General features: G+C 43.2%; 2 protein-coding genes across 4 annotated transcripts in view; one reads left to right on the top strand and one right to left on the bottom strand.

The window, feature by feature from the left end:
* The first annotated feature begins 725 nt into the window (after window positions 1–725).
* The window catches only part of LOC142351191 (dolichyl-diphosphooligosaccharide--protein glycosyltransferase subunit TUSC3-like), an 80,613-nt gene continuing 66,554 nt past the window's right edge, over window positions 726–14,784 (top strand). For both annotated transcript variants that reach the window (XM_075403313.1, XM_075403314.1), the window contains exon 1: window positions 726–736. The gene's annotated coding sequence lies outside the window, so the exon portion shown is untranslated. The remainder of the gene's footprint in view (window positions 737–14,784) is intronic.
* The window catches only part of LOC142350342 (uncharacterized), a 36,044-nt gene continuing 23,697 nt past the window's right edge, over window positions 2,438–14,784 (bottom strand). For both annotated transcript variants that reach the window (XM_075402176.1, XM_075402174.1), the window contains exon 6: window positions 2,438–2,881. In XM_075402176.1, coding sequence (XP_075258291.1) covers window positions 2,545–2,881 — 337 coding nt within the window. In that variant the 3' untranslated portion in view covers window positions 2,438–2,544. The remainder of the gene's footprint in view (window positions 2,882–14,784) is intronic.

Genomic DNA, 14,784 nt, shown 5'->3' with positions numbered 1-14,784 from the left:
CTTAACACAAGGACTCTGAATTTTGTAAGTACTTACAACCAACTGTTACTCTTCAAACACTAAAGACAATATGTGTAGCAATCCTAACTCTTATTAACATTTCAGCTAGTTTGCTACCGTTTGAAGGAAAAATTCCAAAAAGACCTCAGACTGAATTCTCTTGTTAATGCAAAAAAACCAAAGGACACCGGTCTGATGTTTAGAGTAGATAGCCTGTTGAACTGATTAGATTTATAATACTATGATTCTTCGCTGTCTTTTTCTGTAGAATAATATCCCAATTTGCATCGCTAACATTAGTGTGAAACGTTCTCAAAATAAATTTATAACATATTTGTGACATTAACTTTCTATTGAATGAAAAGACTTCTATTGAATATAACGGTATCAATATATATATATATATATATATATATATATATATATATATATATATATATATATATATAATATATAATATATGCCCGGGTCAACGATCATACAACTTTCTTTGATTTCGTACTAGGTCATATATGATTTGAATGAATTCTTGGTAGTCATACAAGGACCATATATGATTTCCTAGAATCATACAGAGATCATACAAAAAAATTTCAAAGACTAAAAACTGTATAGTTTTAATTTTCTATTGAAGCTGAAAAAATTTCTTGGAAATCATACAAGGTCATATATGACACATAAAACCTTGACGGGTGCCACAATTTCTCATATAATGTAGTCAGAGGACTTATTAAATTATTATTTTGCCTTTGAAATCCACATTTGATACTTTGTGTGCGCTAAAAGAATAACTTTGTGTTTTAAACATATTCAGAAAACGAATTTGAGGTTATATACAAATTTTTTCTTGATTATTTTTTATAAATGGGCATTTATAAGTATAAACTGGCTTCAGGGTATGTCCAAAATTTTGTTATCTATTTGGACTTACTCTTTTATTTAGTGCCCAACTTTGCAAATTATACTGTGCGTTAGGGTCTTATGGCGATGCCGGGGTATCATATAGGTGTTGCCCAGCCGAATAAAAACAAAAAAAAACATAAATGGTAAAACATTTTCGAAAAATAGATGTATGATTCTTGGTATTCGTACTAAGGTCATATATGATTTGTTGGTAATCATACAAGGATCATATAAGATTTCTTTGGTTTCATACAAGGATCGTACTAAGAAATCAAGTATGGACAGGGATCTTTTCAACAATTGCCCCCCTTTGGTACCTAGCAGAGAATTGCCACCCCTTTTGTGCTATACTTTAACACAATATCAGTTGGCCTAAAGTATAGATGGCCGAATATCAGTTTAAGTTCAATTGCGAACCGCTGTTCATGGCCATGCCTCTCACGCGCTGTGGGATGTAATTCGGAAATCGCGGCGAAGCCGCGACGCGCGTGAAGCGCACCCACCAACCCGCCAGTCGAAAATTCTTTTCGCTTTGTATTCCAATTCGGTTAATTGCCCTAGCATGGCGCAATTTATTCTATCCAGTTTAACACAGTTTGAGCATAAACAGAAAGTTTAGTCGTCTCTGATTGGTTAATCAATCGCTCGCTTAAATTCTATTCAAGAATAGGCCACCCTTTTGTAAAAGGGGGGGGGGCAATTGTTGAAAAGATCCATGGACAGGATGAAATCATATATGATCCTTGTATGAAATCAAAGAAAGTTCAACCCGGGTGAATTCAAGTATTCAATATATATATATATGTATATATATATATATATATATATATATTATGCATTCGTATTTGTGTACCAATTGTGCCCTAAATTTTTTTTTCATAAGAAAATGAAATCAGTAGCTCGCTATTCATTGAGCATACTTTCTCTCATTAGTTGTGAGAATTCATCTCGTTAATAATTATTATTATTACCCGTGCAGCTGTCCATGTGAGAAAAGTGCGCTTGACATCCGTTGTTTGCATTTTATTGCCTCATTAATAAACAGCATCTCAAGCTGGATTTCAACTGTTTTTCAATTTTGCGATAATTTCTACAATTTCATTTGTTCATAAATTTTTGTAGACAACATCATTTAAAAGAGGTGGCGGTCAAGCAAGCCGAATTATGAAAATGAGGCCAAGTAAGCCAAAAAATTTTGGGATACCCATATTTTAAGTTGCACCTGGCGAGCCGGTGGGCGCGCGTCGCGGTGTCCGGATTACATCCCACAGCAGATGAGAGGCATGGCCATGGACAGCGGTCCGCTGAGGCCCGTACCCACTAGATATCTGAAAATTGACGTATTTTTGTTTCTTTGGTGCGTTGGAATACATTATGCACTATAATACTACAAGCAGTTTTGAATGTAACGGGTAACAATGTATTATTTCTGATAGATTACATAACTATTACATAACTTTCGGCTTACTTTTCTGTCGGCTTACTTTTACTTCGGCTTCCTTTGCATTCGCCTTTAAAAAACACGACGGCCAGCTTGTGTTTTAATTTTGGTTAGGAATTTCACCTTGGGTTTACAGGCTCTAATTTAATAACAAAATCAGCAAATCAACTAATTGGTTCAACTAATTGACAAAACATATTTTATACATTAAAATTGATCCAACTTTTATTTAAAAAGTTTAGTCTAAATTGGCTATCGATACTTCTTAAATCTAAAAGATGTCGTCTTCTTGAGCTCTGGTTGACAGGTTGTTTGTTTTTGTTTGTGTTTGCTTGTTGTTTCCTTCTATTTTTCTTGCTCCCGCCTTTTGAAGACTTTTTGGAAGTGCTAGCTTCACCATCATCTTTATTATCGCCCGTGCTGGAATTTTTGGTTGTCTTTGGCTGGCAAATCCACGGGTGATCTTTGCACATGATGTTGTGTTTGAACCAGTGAAAAGTCAGATGTTGGCCCGGGTTTTCGTACTCAAAAGCTCTATATCAAAGATTGCTTCCTCTTTTTCGAAAGTGTTAAAATAATAATTGAACAATTAAAATCAAAAAGGTTGAACTAGACCACAAATGATCACGTATGTGCTCTGCAGAAAAATGTTGGCAGTTTGAAAGATAGCGATTACTTTATTCAAAAATTTGTTCTTAAAATTCTGTAGTATTTTTAATCTTCAGAGCAAGTTGAGTTCAATTAATCGAGTCTGTAGAATTTCGTATTTAGACTAGGTTAATAGGCGGGGAGACACTACCGCCCGAAATCCTAACTTGAAAGGTTTATTTTGGTGGAAAGGTTTTCTACAAAGTTTACTCACGGTGTCCCCGGCTTGCTCTGTCTCCGGCTCAGAATCGACTCGGTTGCTCAAAGATAAATTGATATAATTTGATAGTATAAATCAACAGAATCAAGAATAAATCAATTTGGGTTTTAAGCAACAGAAATTAATTCAAATTAAGATAATGGAATTTATCACAAGATCCCAAACTCTCTAAATCAAACTGAGTAAGTAAAGTTATCTGCTCTGATATCAGCCTCACGAATCTCTCGTTCTTGGCTCTCGATATTTTTTACAAAAGTCTTTCTTCTATCAAGAAAGACCAACTTCACTTCACAACAGCTCTTCTCTCTCTCTTTTTTATTACTTAAGTTGAACTCCTCTACGATGTCAGAGTTATTTGGAGCCTTCTATAGCTCTGCTGCCACAACAACAACCATGTTGGTTTACTCCCTCTTGGCAACTACTCGAATCACGACGTATTACAACGCGTGAACAACAACTTTGTTCAAACCGCTGCTATGGACAACAAATGGTCCTCACTTACGTAGAGTTCGTTATGACTTTAAAAGAACAATTGAATGACCTGAACGCCTTCTTTATACATTGCTGACTTCTACTTAAGCTATTCAAACTAACACAAAAGCCGTATCAGACTCATGACGCTACCAATTAATCAACCGGTCAAACTATGAACTCAAGAATCTAAGCCCTATTTGGAAGTCTAAATTTCCCCCCATGGTATCTCTAAAACAAATTCCCTGGAATTGACAACAGCGGAACTTGCCTCAAGGTATGCACTAACTCCCTATCAAGTTTGAGCATGTTGAGGTAAATTCCGAATCATAACTAACTTTTATAAATTCGGTCACCCCCAGAAAATCACTATTTTACCTACTCAACTTTCAAATCCACCTTAATTTGTCCCACCAACATTCGATTCACCAAATGGTGTTCAAATGCAAGCCATTATACATGCTAACAACTTGTTTAGGACCGATTTTTGAATTTCAAGTTGTATCCATTTTTATTGCGACATTTTGCGAGAAAAAGTAGGTTTTCACAAATTTTACACTCCTCCCTTCTAGACTATTATTTTCCCGAATAATTGCTAAACTTAGAAAAAGACTACTCACTATACTCATACTACCTTGACCCCCTGTCCCATTCGCTTTAATTTGATTTTAATAATAATATACTATAGAATTTAGGATCAAATCAAATTCTTTTCCACCAATCGTGAAACTTTAGCTGACAAAAACGCAGTCATCTTCGCTGGAAATAGACTCTAGTTCAAAAACTCCTCCACTCTCCGACTCCGTCGATAGCTCTTCGAAGTAGGAGGAGTAGCTGGTAAGCCTGTCGGTAGACCCCACCCTCAGCGAATCGATACTCTCTGAGCCAACACTTGGATGGAAGGAACTAGCTCCATCGCCCTCCTCTGCAATCTCACCGGAATTGGCCGACCAATCCTTCGATAGGAAGCCCCTCAGCTCGTGCCATGGGCCACTCCCCTCCTCCAGAAGGACAAATCCACCGTCTTCCCTCAACTCCACTATCAGATAGTGGAAGGACACACGGATCATTTTGATTCGTAACCTCAGTCCCAACATAAAGGACTCCCACACCCATTTCTCCTCATCCTCGAACTCATCCGGATGGTATTCGGGGATCACCGGGTACATTGTTAGATCCATCACGAACGGGCGTTGGCTGTTATAATTTCACTCTTCAACTTTCTGAAGCCTAAGTTACTGAACTTAGCGTTACGATAAAGAGAACCAAAATGAATTGTCTACTTTCTGATTTTCTCATTCTCCACACAGTTTATCCTCTCCTCGGTCACTTACACCAGTTTCGTTCTTCTTGAATCTCATTAGTCTTTAGTAATTGCTTGCAGAACAATCAACTCAAAGCTGAATAGAGCTCATTAGTTTTCAACAGCAAAAAAATGAACAGAAATCACTTCTTTGTACAACCAACGCGTGCTTATTTTGACTTCTACTGTTTAAATATCTCATTGTTCCAAAGCATTCATTGTAAACAACACCTTATATCTTATCACAGCAAAACAAATACAAATGACCGACACCAACTATTACATTCCGGCGTTAGAAACTTTGGTTGGGGAGGGATTTTCTAATATTCAAATTCAGGAAAGTCCCACAAATTATTACGAGTTTACTATTGTCATTGACCCTGACTCAATTGATAGCTTAATGTTCAGCACATACGAGACTTACGAATTTCTCAGCTTGGTCGAAGGCCTATTTAATTCGGGTCAGTTGAATAGCTCGTGGGATGTCATAAGCTTACTAGATGATCTGAGACCACGAGTTGTGTTCCCCAACCGCAGAAAGGAATAATCCTTGCTCGCCTCCCCCTATATTTCAACCCTCTAATCCATACTTACTTCTTCCTTTACTCTTGTAGCCTTACCGATGCTTACGTATCTTATATACTTAAAATATTTTAGTTTTTCTCCCTTTTATCCATCGATCAGTTTTCGAGAGTTTGGGATTTTCAAATAAGATCAAATAGATCTCGTATATACAAGTAACACTACATAAAAAAAAATATTTACAATGAAGCGCAGTCTTATACCCATTCCGCCTAGAAGTTAAAGGGGGGTTGTAAAAACCCATTGGAGTTACCCTGCATACTCCCTAAAACAATTGATATCAATTACTGCATTGGTGGGGGGGGGGTGTTCTAGTCTGGCGCTTCAATTCTTTTTATCTATATACAATGAAAGTAACAAGTAATACTCTAATTAAACACTAGAATGAAAGGGTGATTAAGGCCTACCACATAAGAAGTCGAAGTCAGAGTGATCAAGGTCAAAGTATACAAGCTTAAGTCTGAGTATTATCCACTAGTACAGGAACCGGTTGCTTCTCATAACTCCCCACCACGCAATTGTTCACCAGGTGAGAAAGACCTCTCCTGGGGTAGCGACACTCTCTTCACTCTCATGCCCATTCCCGTGCTTGTGTCACGTCTTGGGGTCTCCGACATCGACGCCGGCGAGATAGCCGCCTCATTCAGTTCGAAAATCGAGTTGAAGCTGGGTGGAGCTCCAAGAGGTGGTGAAAAGCCAGGTTGACCGGTGCCAGGTCTCGATGAAAAGTCAGTACTGTCATCTCGGGGTATCCTCGACCACGGAAAGCGGTTCCTTTGTTGTCGGAAAAGTCTCTTATACAGCGGGGCGGGGTTCTTCATACAAGATCGATAGAAAAGGTATGCCATGAAGAACAGGACTATGGCTAATAAGAACCACACCACAACATTGGCTGGTCGGCTATGATATGCACTCCAATGAAAAGGCATGTGTTGGTTAATAATTCCTTCGGCAAAAGGACGAGAGATCCGCTCCATACTTTCCTCGTCCACAGTCTCTTCGGGCAATTCGATCAGGTTAAGTCTTAGAACCTCTAGCATTTCTCCATGAGCCTGATCACGAAAAGCATTGGGGATCTCTGCTCCTACTCTTTCGGATTCCACTTTCCTTAGCGTAGCAAATAGGGTGCGCAGCAAAGGATGTTGCTGGATATTGATCATCATTCCGCTGCTGTACTGACATGTCCTGGGGTCCGGGTACAGAATTAGAGTTCCACTGGGGTTCTCAAATCGTCCATCGCAAGGTGGCCGGAGCAAACAGCTACGACATCCAGGAACTGGGTAACCAGTTTGCTTCAACCCATGAGTAAAATTGAAGAACTTGTAGGCAGAAGACCTCGCTGTAACCAAGTAAGTCGAATCGTCTAAGTAGTCCGCTGTTGGCTCCTCTGGTAGTACAACAACTTCCTGCGGGCACAGCTTCAGGGCGGCGGCAGCTAAGTCAAAAAACAAGCTGGATAGACAAGTGGCTTCACTCGTTCGGGACATTGAGAATGGTTTCAGACACAACTTCAGACGGTTAGTTCCTACACAGTGCGAATTGATTTTCTCTTCCGACACTTCAGCGAAATGGTCTCTTCTCTCCGAAACTAAAAGGTGAGACTTTCGGAACAAATATTGGGTTGCCGTAACTCCATCGTCAATAGGTTGGGGCAACGCCACAACTCGATAGACATGGTACAATCCGCTAGTGTGATGAAGAGGGATATTTACGAGTACGTTGATCCCCGTGGTCGTTATCACTGTAGAATCCACTAGCTCAAATCCGTAGTAGGTCATCAGCTCGGATCGAGGTATGGCTTCCCGCATCCTGTCTAGTTTCAAACCATCAAGGACCTTCTGCAATACTTCTGGGGGAATTAGGGTAGCTGGAATTAGTCCCCTTGTCAATGAAGACAACGCATCATCCAAAATGTATCCAAAGTTGTGCAACCCGATTTTGAAAGCAATAAGTTCCTCCCGCAGTGCGTTCAAAGCTTGCGAGTAATTTAGCATGGCCGTTGAAAATCGTGAAGCCTCCTGGTAGACATCGTGATGTTTCGAACTGACGCATAGCCGCTGGCCATCCAAAGCTCCGTCGGTTTACTCCAACAACCGATTCATCGCATCCCGGATCATTTGGAAGTTCGCATTCGCATCGTGAGAAACCATTTTCAACTGGTTCTGGGTCTTGTTAAGTGAATGCCCAAGCAAATGAATCCGCTCCCCGGTTTCCAAAGTTATCGTCCTGACAGCTTTGTCAAGAAACTCTGCCTCCCGTCCTAACTCGTCAATTGCTTGCCTTCCTCCACAAAATCCAAAGAATGAGAAGTAGTGACAGAATCCCTGCTTGAGGACCGGAGCCAGAACGATGGCGGCCGCGGCTCCAATCAACAGTGGTTTCACCCATCGTCGCTCCCTACTGTGAATGTGTAAAGAACCATTGATGAACGTTTCGGCCCGTATCTTCATTTCTGCTAGCACTCGAGCAATGTCGTCCACTTCGTATTCTATACCCTTGAGTGCTATGTAAGTGACATTGATATAGCTCTGCGTCAGTTCCTTGTTTCCACAGATTCGTTGTTTGTAGTAACCGTTCCAGCGTTTCGCAAACTTGAATTGAAATTCTTGAAAGGCAACGTCTAGGTGGGTCTTGTTGATAGCCGGAAGAATAGGAAAAGGGATGGACACCCAAGTCGACTCCATGGCACTAGCTATGATTACTGGCGTCTCCGTGGTGAAAGCCGCTCCTGCCGTATGATTGAAAGAGATACCGTCCAGCTTCATTGCTTCCATCGGTCCCATCACCGCAATTGAAATCAGAATGAGGTTGAAAGTCAGCATTGTCCAGTTGAATGAATCCTAAACAGCCTGTCGTTAGTTGGGGTCGATAACTAAAAAGTGTTGCGTTAAGTTGTTAGTAGGTGGTAGTGCCTCCTCCCATTGCTATTAGTTATTCGTCAATACCCAGCCGAATGACTGGGCGGATCTCTCGTCTGGGTCGTCTTGCAGGTCCCGTATCTTGAGAGACTACTGTTACCTCCCTAGGTTCAGGAACACCCGATGGCTGGGCTTGGGCTAGTTGCCCTGGTTCACGAAGAGGTGACTCTACTCGTGCATCGTCAGCAGTTACTGGCGCTTCCAGCCTGCCCCCATCAGTTGGAATTTCCTCCGGTACCCTGGCTGGTTCCGTTACAACTTGCTCGTGAAACAGTTCCTCCAAATTCGGCACGTCCTCCTCAACCCCTTCATTTCGTTCCCTTCTCTGTACAAGGCGTCGCATCCTGGCATTCTGCTCTGTTGGGCGTAGATCGAATCCCTCCTCTTCCCACTTGTCTTGATCTACGCCTGGATGTTCAAGAAACCCTTCGGACCTGGGAGCCGTAGTCCTCTTCTTTTCCTTTGGGCTCCAAGCATCGCCTTCTTCCAGGTACGGTTTGAGCATATTGTAGTGTAGTATCCTCCATTTTGCCATTTGACTTGGTTTCGCTACTTTGTAATTAACCTCCGATGTTCGTTCTAAAACTACATAAGGACCCTCCCACGGTAGGAAGAACTTCCGAGATTTTGCTTTATGCTTTGAGTAAACCCACACTTTGTCCTGCTTTTCATATGGTTTCCCATAGACTTTCTTGTGGTATTGATCCTTCTGCCTCCTCTGGTTTACTCCTAGAGATTCCCTAGCGGATGCATGAGCCTCTCTGAATAAGCGTGACAAATCCTCCGCAAAGCTGTCTCTTGTAAGTTCTTCGTCGTGGGGCTTTGGATAGAATAATTCTATGGGGTACTGGCACTCCTGTCCATACACAAGGCTGTAAGGAGTTGCTTGTGTAGTCCTGTGAATTGTGGTGTTGTAAATAAAACTTAAATAGGGTAACAGTTTATCCCATGTTCGCGGGTTGTCCGCACAATACTTCGAGATGACATCGGCAATCACCCGATTGTGCCTCTCCACTTGCCCGTTGCCTTGAGGGTGATATGGTGAGGTCCTAGTTTTATCAATTTTCAACAGCCTGCAGACCTCCAGCATGAGCTCACTCCCAAAGTTCTTTCCCTGATCCGTGTGAAGTACGTCGGGTACACCAAATCGCAATATCCAACTTTCCACAATCTCTTTTGCTACATCGGGTGCTTCAGTACCCTTCAATGGGACACTGACCACATACTTCGTGAACAAATCTGTCATGACTAATATGTGCTTGGCTCGCGTTTCGTTGGCCATCGTAACTGGACCCAAGATATCTGCTGCAACCGTGTGGAATCGTATCCCAACTTTAAATGGCACAAGTCCTCCAATCCTCTTTCTCCCAGCTGTAGTCCTAGCTGCACTCGGCAGACACCAAGCTAGCTTCTTTTCAACATCTTGTCTCATGTGTGGCCACCAGAAACGTTGGCGGATTCTCCTTAACGTCTTCTCTACAGCAAAGTGCCCCCCACTGACTGGGGATGCGTGCAACTGATCAAGAATTTCCTTCCGGCCCACTACGGGAACAACGATTTGAAGTATTGGGGGTTTTCCGTCCCAGCAATACCATCGCCGGTAGAGGATGCCTTTCCTCACGGTGAGTTCGTTCCATCTAGACCAATATGCCAATACTTCGGGCCCATGCTGCACTGCTTCTTCTCGCGTCACTAAGTTGGAACCAAAACTCTCAAGATCTCCTCCCGGATTATAGGGGAGCCACAGGAAAACTCTGCTAATAGCTTCGTCCTCCTGCTGCATTTTCTCTACATCAGGCGTCTCTCTACTCCAAACTATTGCTTGACCATCCAGTGCATCTTCCTCCGAGTCGGCGCCTCCTCCCACTTCTTCTCGGATCATTCCACAGGATTCTCGGGTTCTTGCCAAAGCCACTTCTAGGGAAACAGGCTCAGGACAACTACCAGTCAATTCTTCTCTCTCCCCGGGAGCCCAGTCTGGTTCTTCTGACGTGCGTCTTGATAAACCGTCAGCATTGCCATGTTGATTGCCTGCTCTGTGCACAAACATGAAGTCAAATTCCTGAAGCTTCTGAATCATCCGGAAAGTCATCCCATCCGCGTCCTGTCGAAACATCCAACGCAAGCTGGCGTGGTCAGTTCTTAGGACGAATGGAACGCCCAACAGATATGGTCGGTACCACTTCAGGGCCTGTATTACCGCCAAAGCCTCTCTTTTGGTGGTCGAGTACATCATCTCTGTCCTGCTTAACACTCGTGACGAAAACACCAGGGGTCGATCCACTCCATTGATTTCGTTGGAAAGTACTGCCCCAATGCTAACATTACTGGCGTCAGTGTCTACAATGAATGAACCTGAATAGTCTGGGTACTGGAGAACGGGGGCAGTCACCAGCTCTAATCTCAACTGGTCAAAAGATGCTTGCTGAGCTGGGGTCCACTCAAATCGTGCACTCTTCTTAGTCAAATCATGCAAGGGTTTGGCGATGCTTGCAAAGTTCTTGATGAATCTTCGATAGTAGTTAGCAAATCCAATAAAGGACCGGACATCTCTCACTGTCTTGGGAACGGGCCATTCCTTAACTTTTGACGTCTTCTCGGGGTCGGGGGACGTTCCATCTACTCCGATGACGTGACCTAGGTACACCACCTGTCTCTGGAAAAGCTGACACTTCTTCGGCTTCAATTTTAAATTTGCATTACGTAACGTCACGAACACTTCTTCGAGATGCTTCAAGTGATCTTCTGCCGTCTTGCTATAGGTGAGGACATCGTCCAGAAAAATGAGATTAGTTTGGTAGAGACCCTGCTGAAATAGCTCGTTCATAAGTCGTTGGAAGGTTGCGGGCGCATTTGACAGGCCAAAGGGCATTCGGACGTACTCATAGAGACCTCCGTCTGGGGTAACAAAAGCGGTCTTATGTCTATGTTCGGCGGCTACAGGAACTTGCCAATATCCACTTGCTAGATCCACAGAAGAGAAAAATGCATTTCCTCTCAGAGCGTCAAACACTTGGGCTTGGTTAGGCATCGGATAGGCATCCTTCACAGTGACATCATTCAGTTTCCTATAATCCACACAGAACCTCCAGCTCCCGTCTTTCTTCTTCTGTAGTACGATTGGCGCACTATACGGACTTCTTGATGGCTGTATCACCCCTCTCGCTAACATTTTTCGAATTTCTTCCCGGATGATTGGTATCCTAGCTGGTGAGATTCGGTGTGGCGGTACCTTGATAGGCTTACTGCTACCCGTTTCAATCCGATGCTCGACCACGGCGGTAGATCCCAGCTCGGAATCATCCAAGGCAAACACGTCTCTGTATTTGATGACAAGGTCCCGCAGTGCTATCCAGTGATCTCCTCGTGCTTCCGGGGCACATTTCTTCAAAATTTGCTCGGCTTCCTGTTCAGGTGAATTTAGAGGAACAACATCTTCACCAGCTTGCATCTTGACCTCATCCCCTGAATTTAGACATAAGTTTTGTTGGCCTCTAGTCGCCCCTTCAGCTAAGGTCTCCTCTTCCTCTTCTCTGTTAGGTCCTAAGTTGTCGTCATGCTCACCATCCTCATCGTAGATACTCCCAGAGGCCATCATAACCTCTACTTGGTCTTCCTTGCCAACTTTTTCCAGGATCTGGTGGACCGCTTCTCTCGTTTCGGCTTCATGTGTCGGCTTCGTGTTACCATTCTGCGAAGTTCCCCACAATTTTCCGCTGTTCAACGGTATTATAGCTGACTCCACTGGGGCTGTCCACAATTGGTTGGTCTGCAAATCGATTACACAATTATGCTTTTGAAGATCCCTGAGTCCGAGAATCATTTCCGTTTTGAGTCCGTCAATTATAAGGACTTCACACTCGTCATCAATACCACCCATTTTGAGATGAATTGTTGCTGATCCTGTAACGTTTACATACCGACCGTCAGCTGCCTCCAGTAGTCCACGGTACCGCATCAGTTTTCGCGGTTCCTTAAGTTGGTCAAATGTGGAAGATCTTATCATATTGGTTGAAGCTCCTGTGTCCACCAAAATCTCTATTGGAGTCCCATTTACCTCCCCCGTAACTGTAATACTTCCAGTTCGTTTGTCTGGTTCCCCCTTCACTGCAACTTTGGGTTTGAGAAACCGTGGTTCCGGTAGTTTGTTGACTGCTTCTATATCGTTTAAAGTGTCACGGTTATTAGTTGAATCTTGCTTGTTTTCGGCCGGGATGAAACCTTCTTTCCTAAATCCTTGGAGACTCCCGGCCCGTCTTAGTTTAAATGGTTCTGTTTTGGTTCGTTGCATTCCCGCGCGTAGTGTCCCATCTTAGAGCAATTGTAGCAGCGGACTCCTTGCTTTAAGGTCCCAGACTGCCTCCTATCGGTGCTGCCAAAGTTCTGGCCGTAGCGGCTGGTTTCGGGGTACGGGTTGAACAATCGGCGCGGATTTCCGTCCTGATCTCCTGTTGTTTGATTCGGTGGTCCGGGGATTACCGAATTGACAAATTTAGTCATCATTTCGGACATCCCTTTAATCATGTCTGCCTGATTCTTTACTTGTTTCTTCATCTCGTCCATTTCTACCTTCATCATGTCGGGTTCCATTTGTCCACTCACAGCTTGAACATGATGTCTTTCCACGAATTGGTCAGACTGTTGAAGGTACCTGGTGGTTGCCAACCGCCTGCGCTGCCTCATTCTGGATCCTCGACTGATTGCGTCGATGTTAAGGGCCCTATCAACAGCATCATTGAACGTGTTGGGGTCCTCCCGCAGAAGCAATTCCTGTATCTCTAGATCAAACAGCCCATCGATGAACTGCTCTCGGTTCATGTTATCCCTCGTAGCTGCATTCATGGTGGCATTGGCAATTTCCCCAAGCGACCTCACCCGTCTGGAGAACTCTCGAATATCCTCTTTCTCACCCTGGGCCAAGTTCTTGAACTCTGTTCTCGCTGTCCTCGGATTCCTGTAGGGTGACATCCTCGGGTCCAAGTACGTCATCATTCTTGCCAGAGTGGGAGCGGGTTGGTCTTGCTCCTGAACTCGATAGTGTCGGGGCATGGCATTAAACTCCTGCATCGCCCAACCAACAAGAAGGGTAGGTATTGTGCTTCGAGCCTGCTCATCCGTCCAACCATGTTTGTCCATGAGGTATGAAAAGTGGGCTTTCCATGAAAACCAATCGGGAAACAACGCCGACGGGAACTTTTCGGGCCTGCCAGCTGTGTTGTTAACCGCCAACTGGTTTTGAGCCACGACCACAGCCTCCGCAAAAAGCTGTCTTTCGTTTTCGTTCATTGCTTACTTATGAACACAGGACTTCTTCGTCACGAACGGAGCTCGGATTACTCTCCGTGTTCAACTGATTGTAAGTGTACTCGAAGAGAACCGGCCCACCCAGGAGCGCCACTGTAGAATTTCGTATTTAGACTAGGTTAATAGGCGGGGAGACACTACCACCCGAAATCCTAACTTGAAAGGTTTATTTTGGTGGAAAGGTTTTCTACAAAGTTTACTCACGGTGTCCCCGGCTTGCTCTGTCTCCGGCTCAGAATCGACTCGGTTGCTCAAAGATAAATTGATATAATTTGATAGTATAAATCAACAGAATCAAGAATAAATCAATTTGGGTTTTAAGCAACAGAAATTAATTCAAATTAAGATAATGGAATTTATCACAAGATCCCAAACTCTCTAAATCAAACTGAGTAAGTAAAGTTATCTGCTCTGATATCAGCCTCACGAATCTCTCGTTCTTGGCTCTCGATATTCTTTACAAAAGTCTTTCTTCTATCAAGAAAGACCAACTTCACTTCACAACAGCTCTTCTCTGTCTCTTTTTTATTACTTAAGTTGAACTCCTCTACGATGTCAGAGTTATTTGGAGCCTTCTATAGCTCTGCTGCCACAAAAACAACCATGTTGGTTTACTCCCTCTTGGCAACTACTCGAATCACGACGTATTACAACGCGTGAACAACAACTTTGTTCAAACCGCTGCTATGGACAACAAATGGTCCTCACTTACGTAGAGTTCGTTATGACTTTAAAAGAACAATTGAATGACCTGAACGCCTTCTTTATACATTGCTGACTTCTACTTAAGCTATTCAAACTAACACAAAAGCCGTATCAGACTCATGACGCTACCAATTAATCAACCGGTCAAACTATGAACTCAAGAATCTAAGCCCTATTTGGAAGTCTAAAGTTCCCCCCATGGTATCTCTAAAACAAATTCCCTGGAATTGACAACAGCGGAACTTGCCTCAAGGTATGCACTAACTCCCTATCAAGTTTGAGCATGTTG

This window comes from Convolutriloba macropyga, chromosome 12 (assembly GCF_964194025.1).
Source record: "Convolutriloba macropyga chromosome 12, txConMacr16.3, whole genome shotgun sequence".
Taxonomy (NCBI): domain Eukaryota; kingdom Metazoa; phylum Xenacoelomorpha; order Acoela; family Convolutidae; genus Convolutriloba; species Convolutriloba macropyga.
This window is presented reverse-complemented; position numbering and strand designations above follow the sequence as displayed.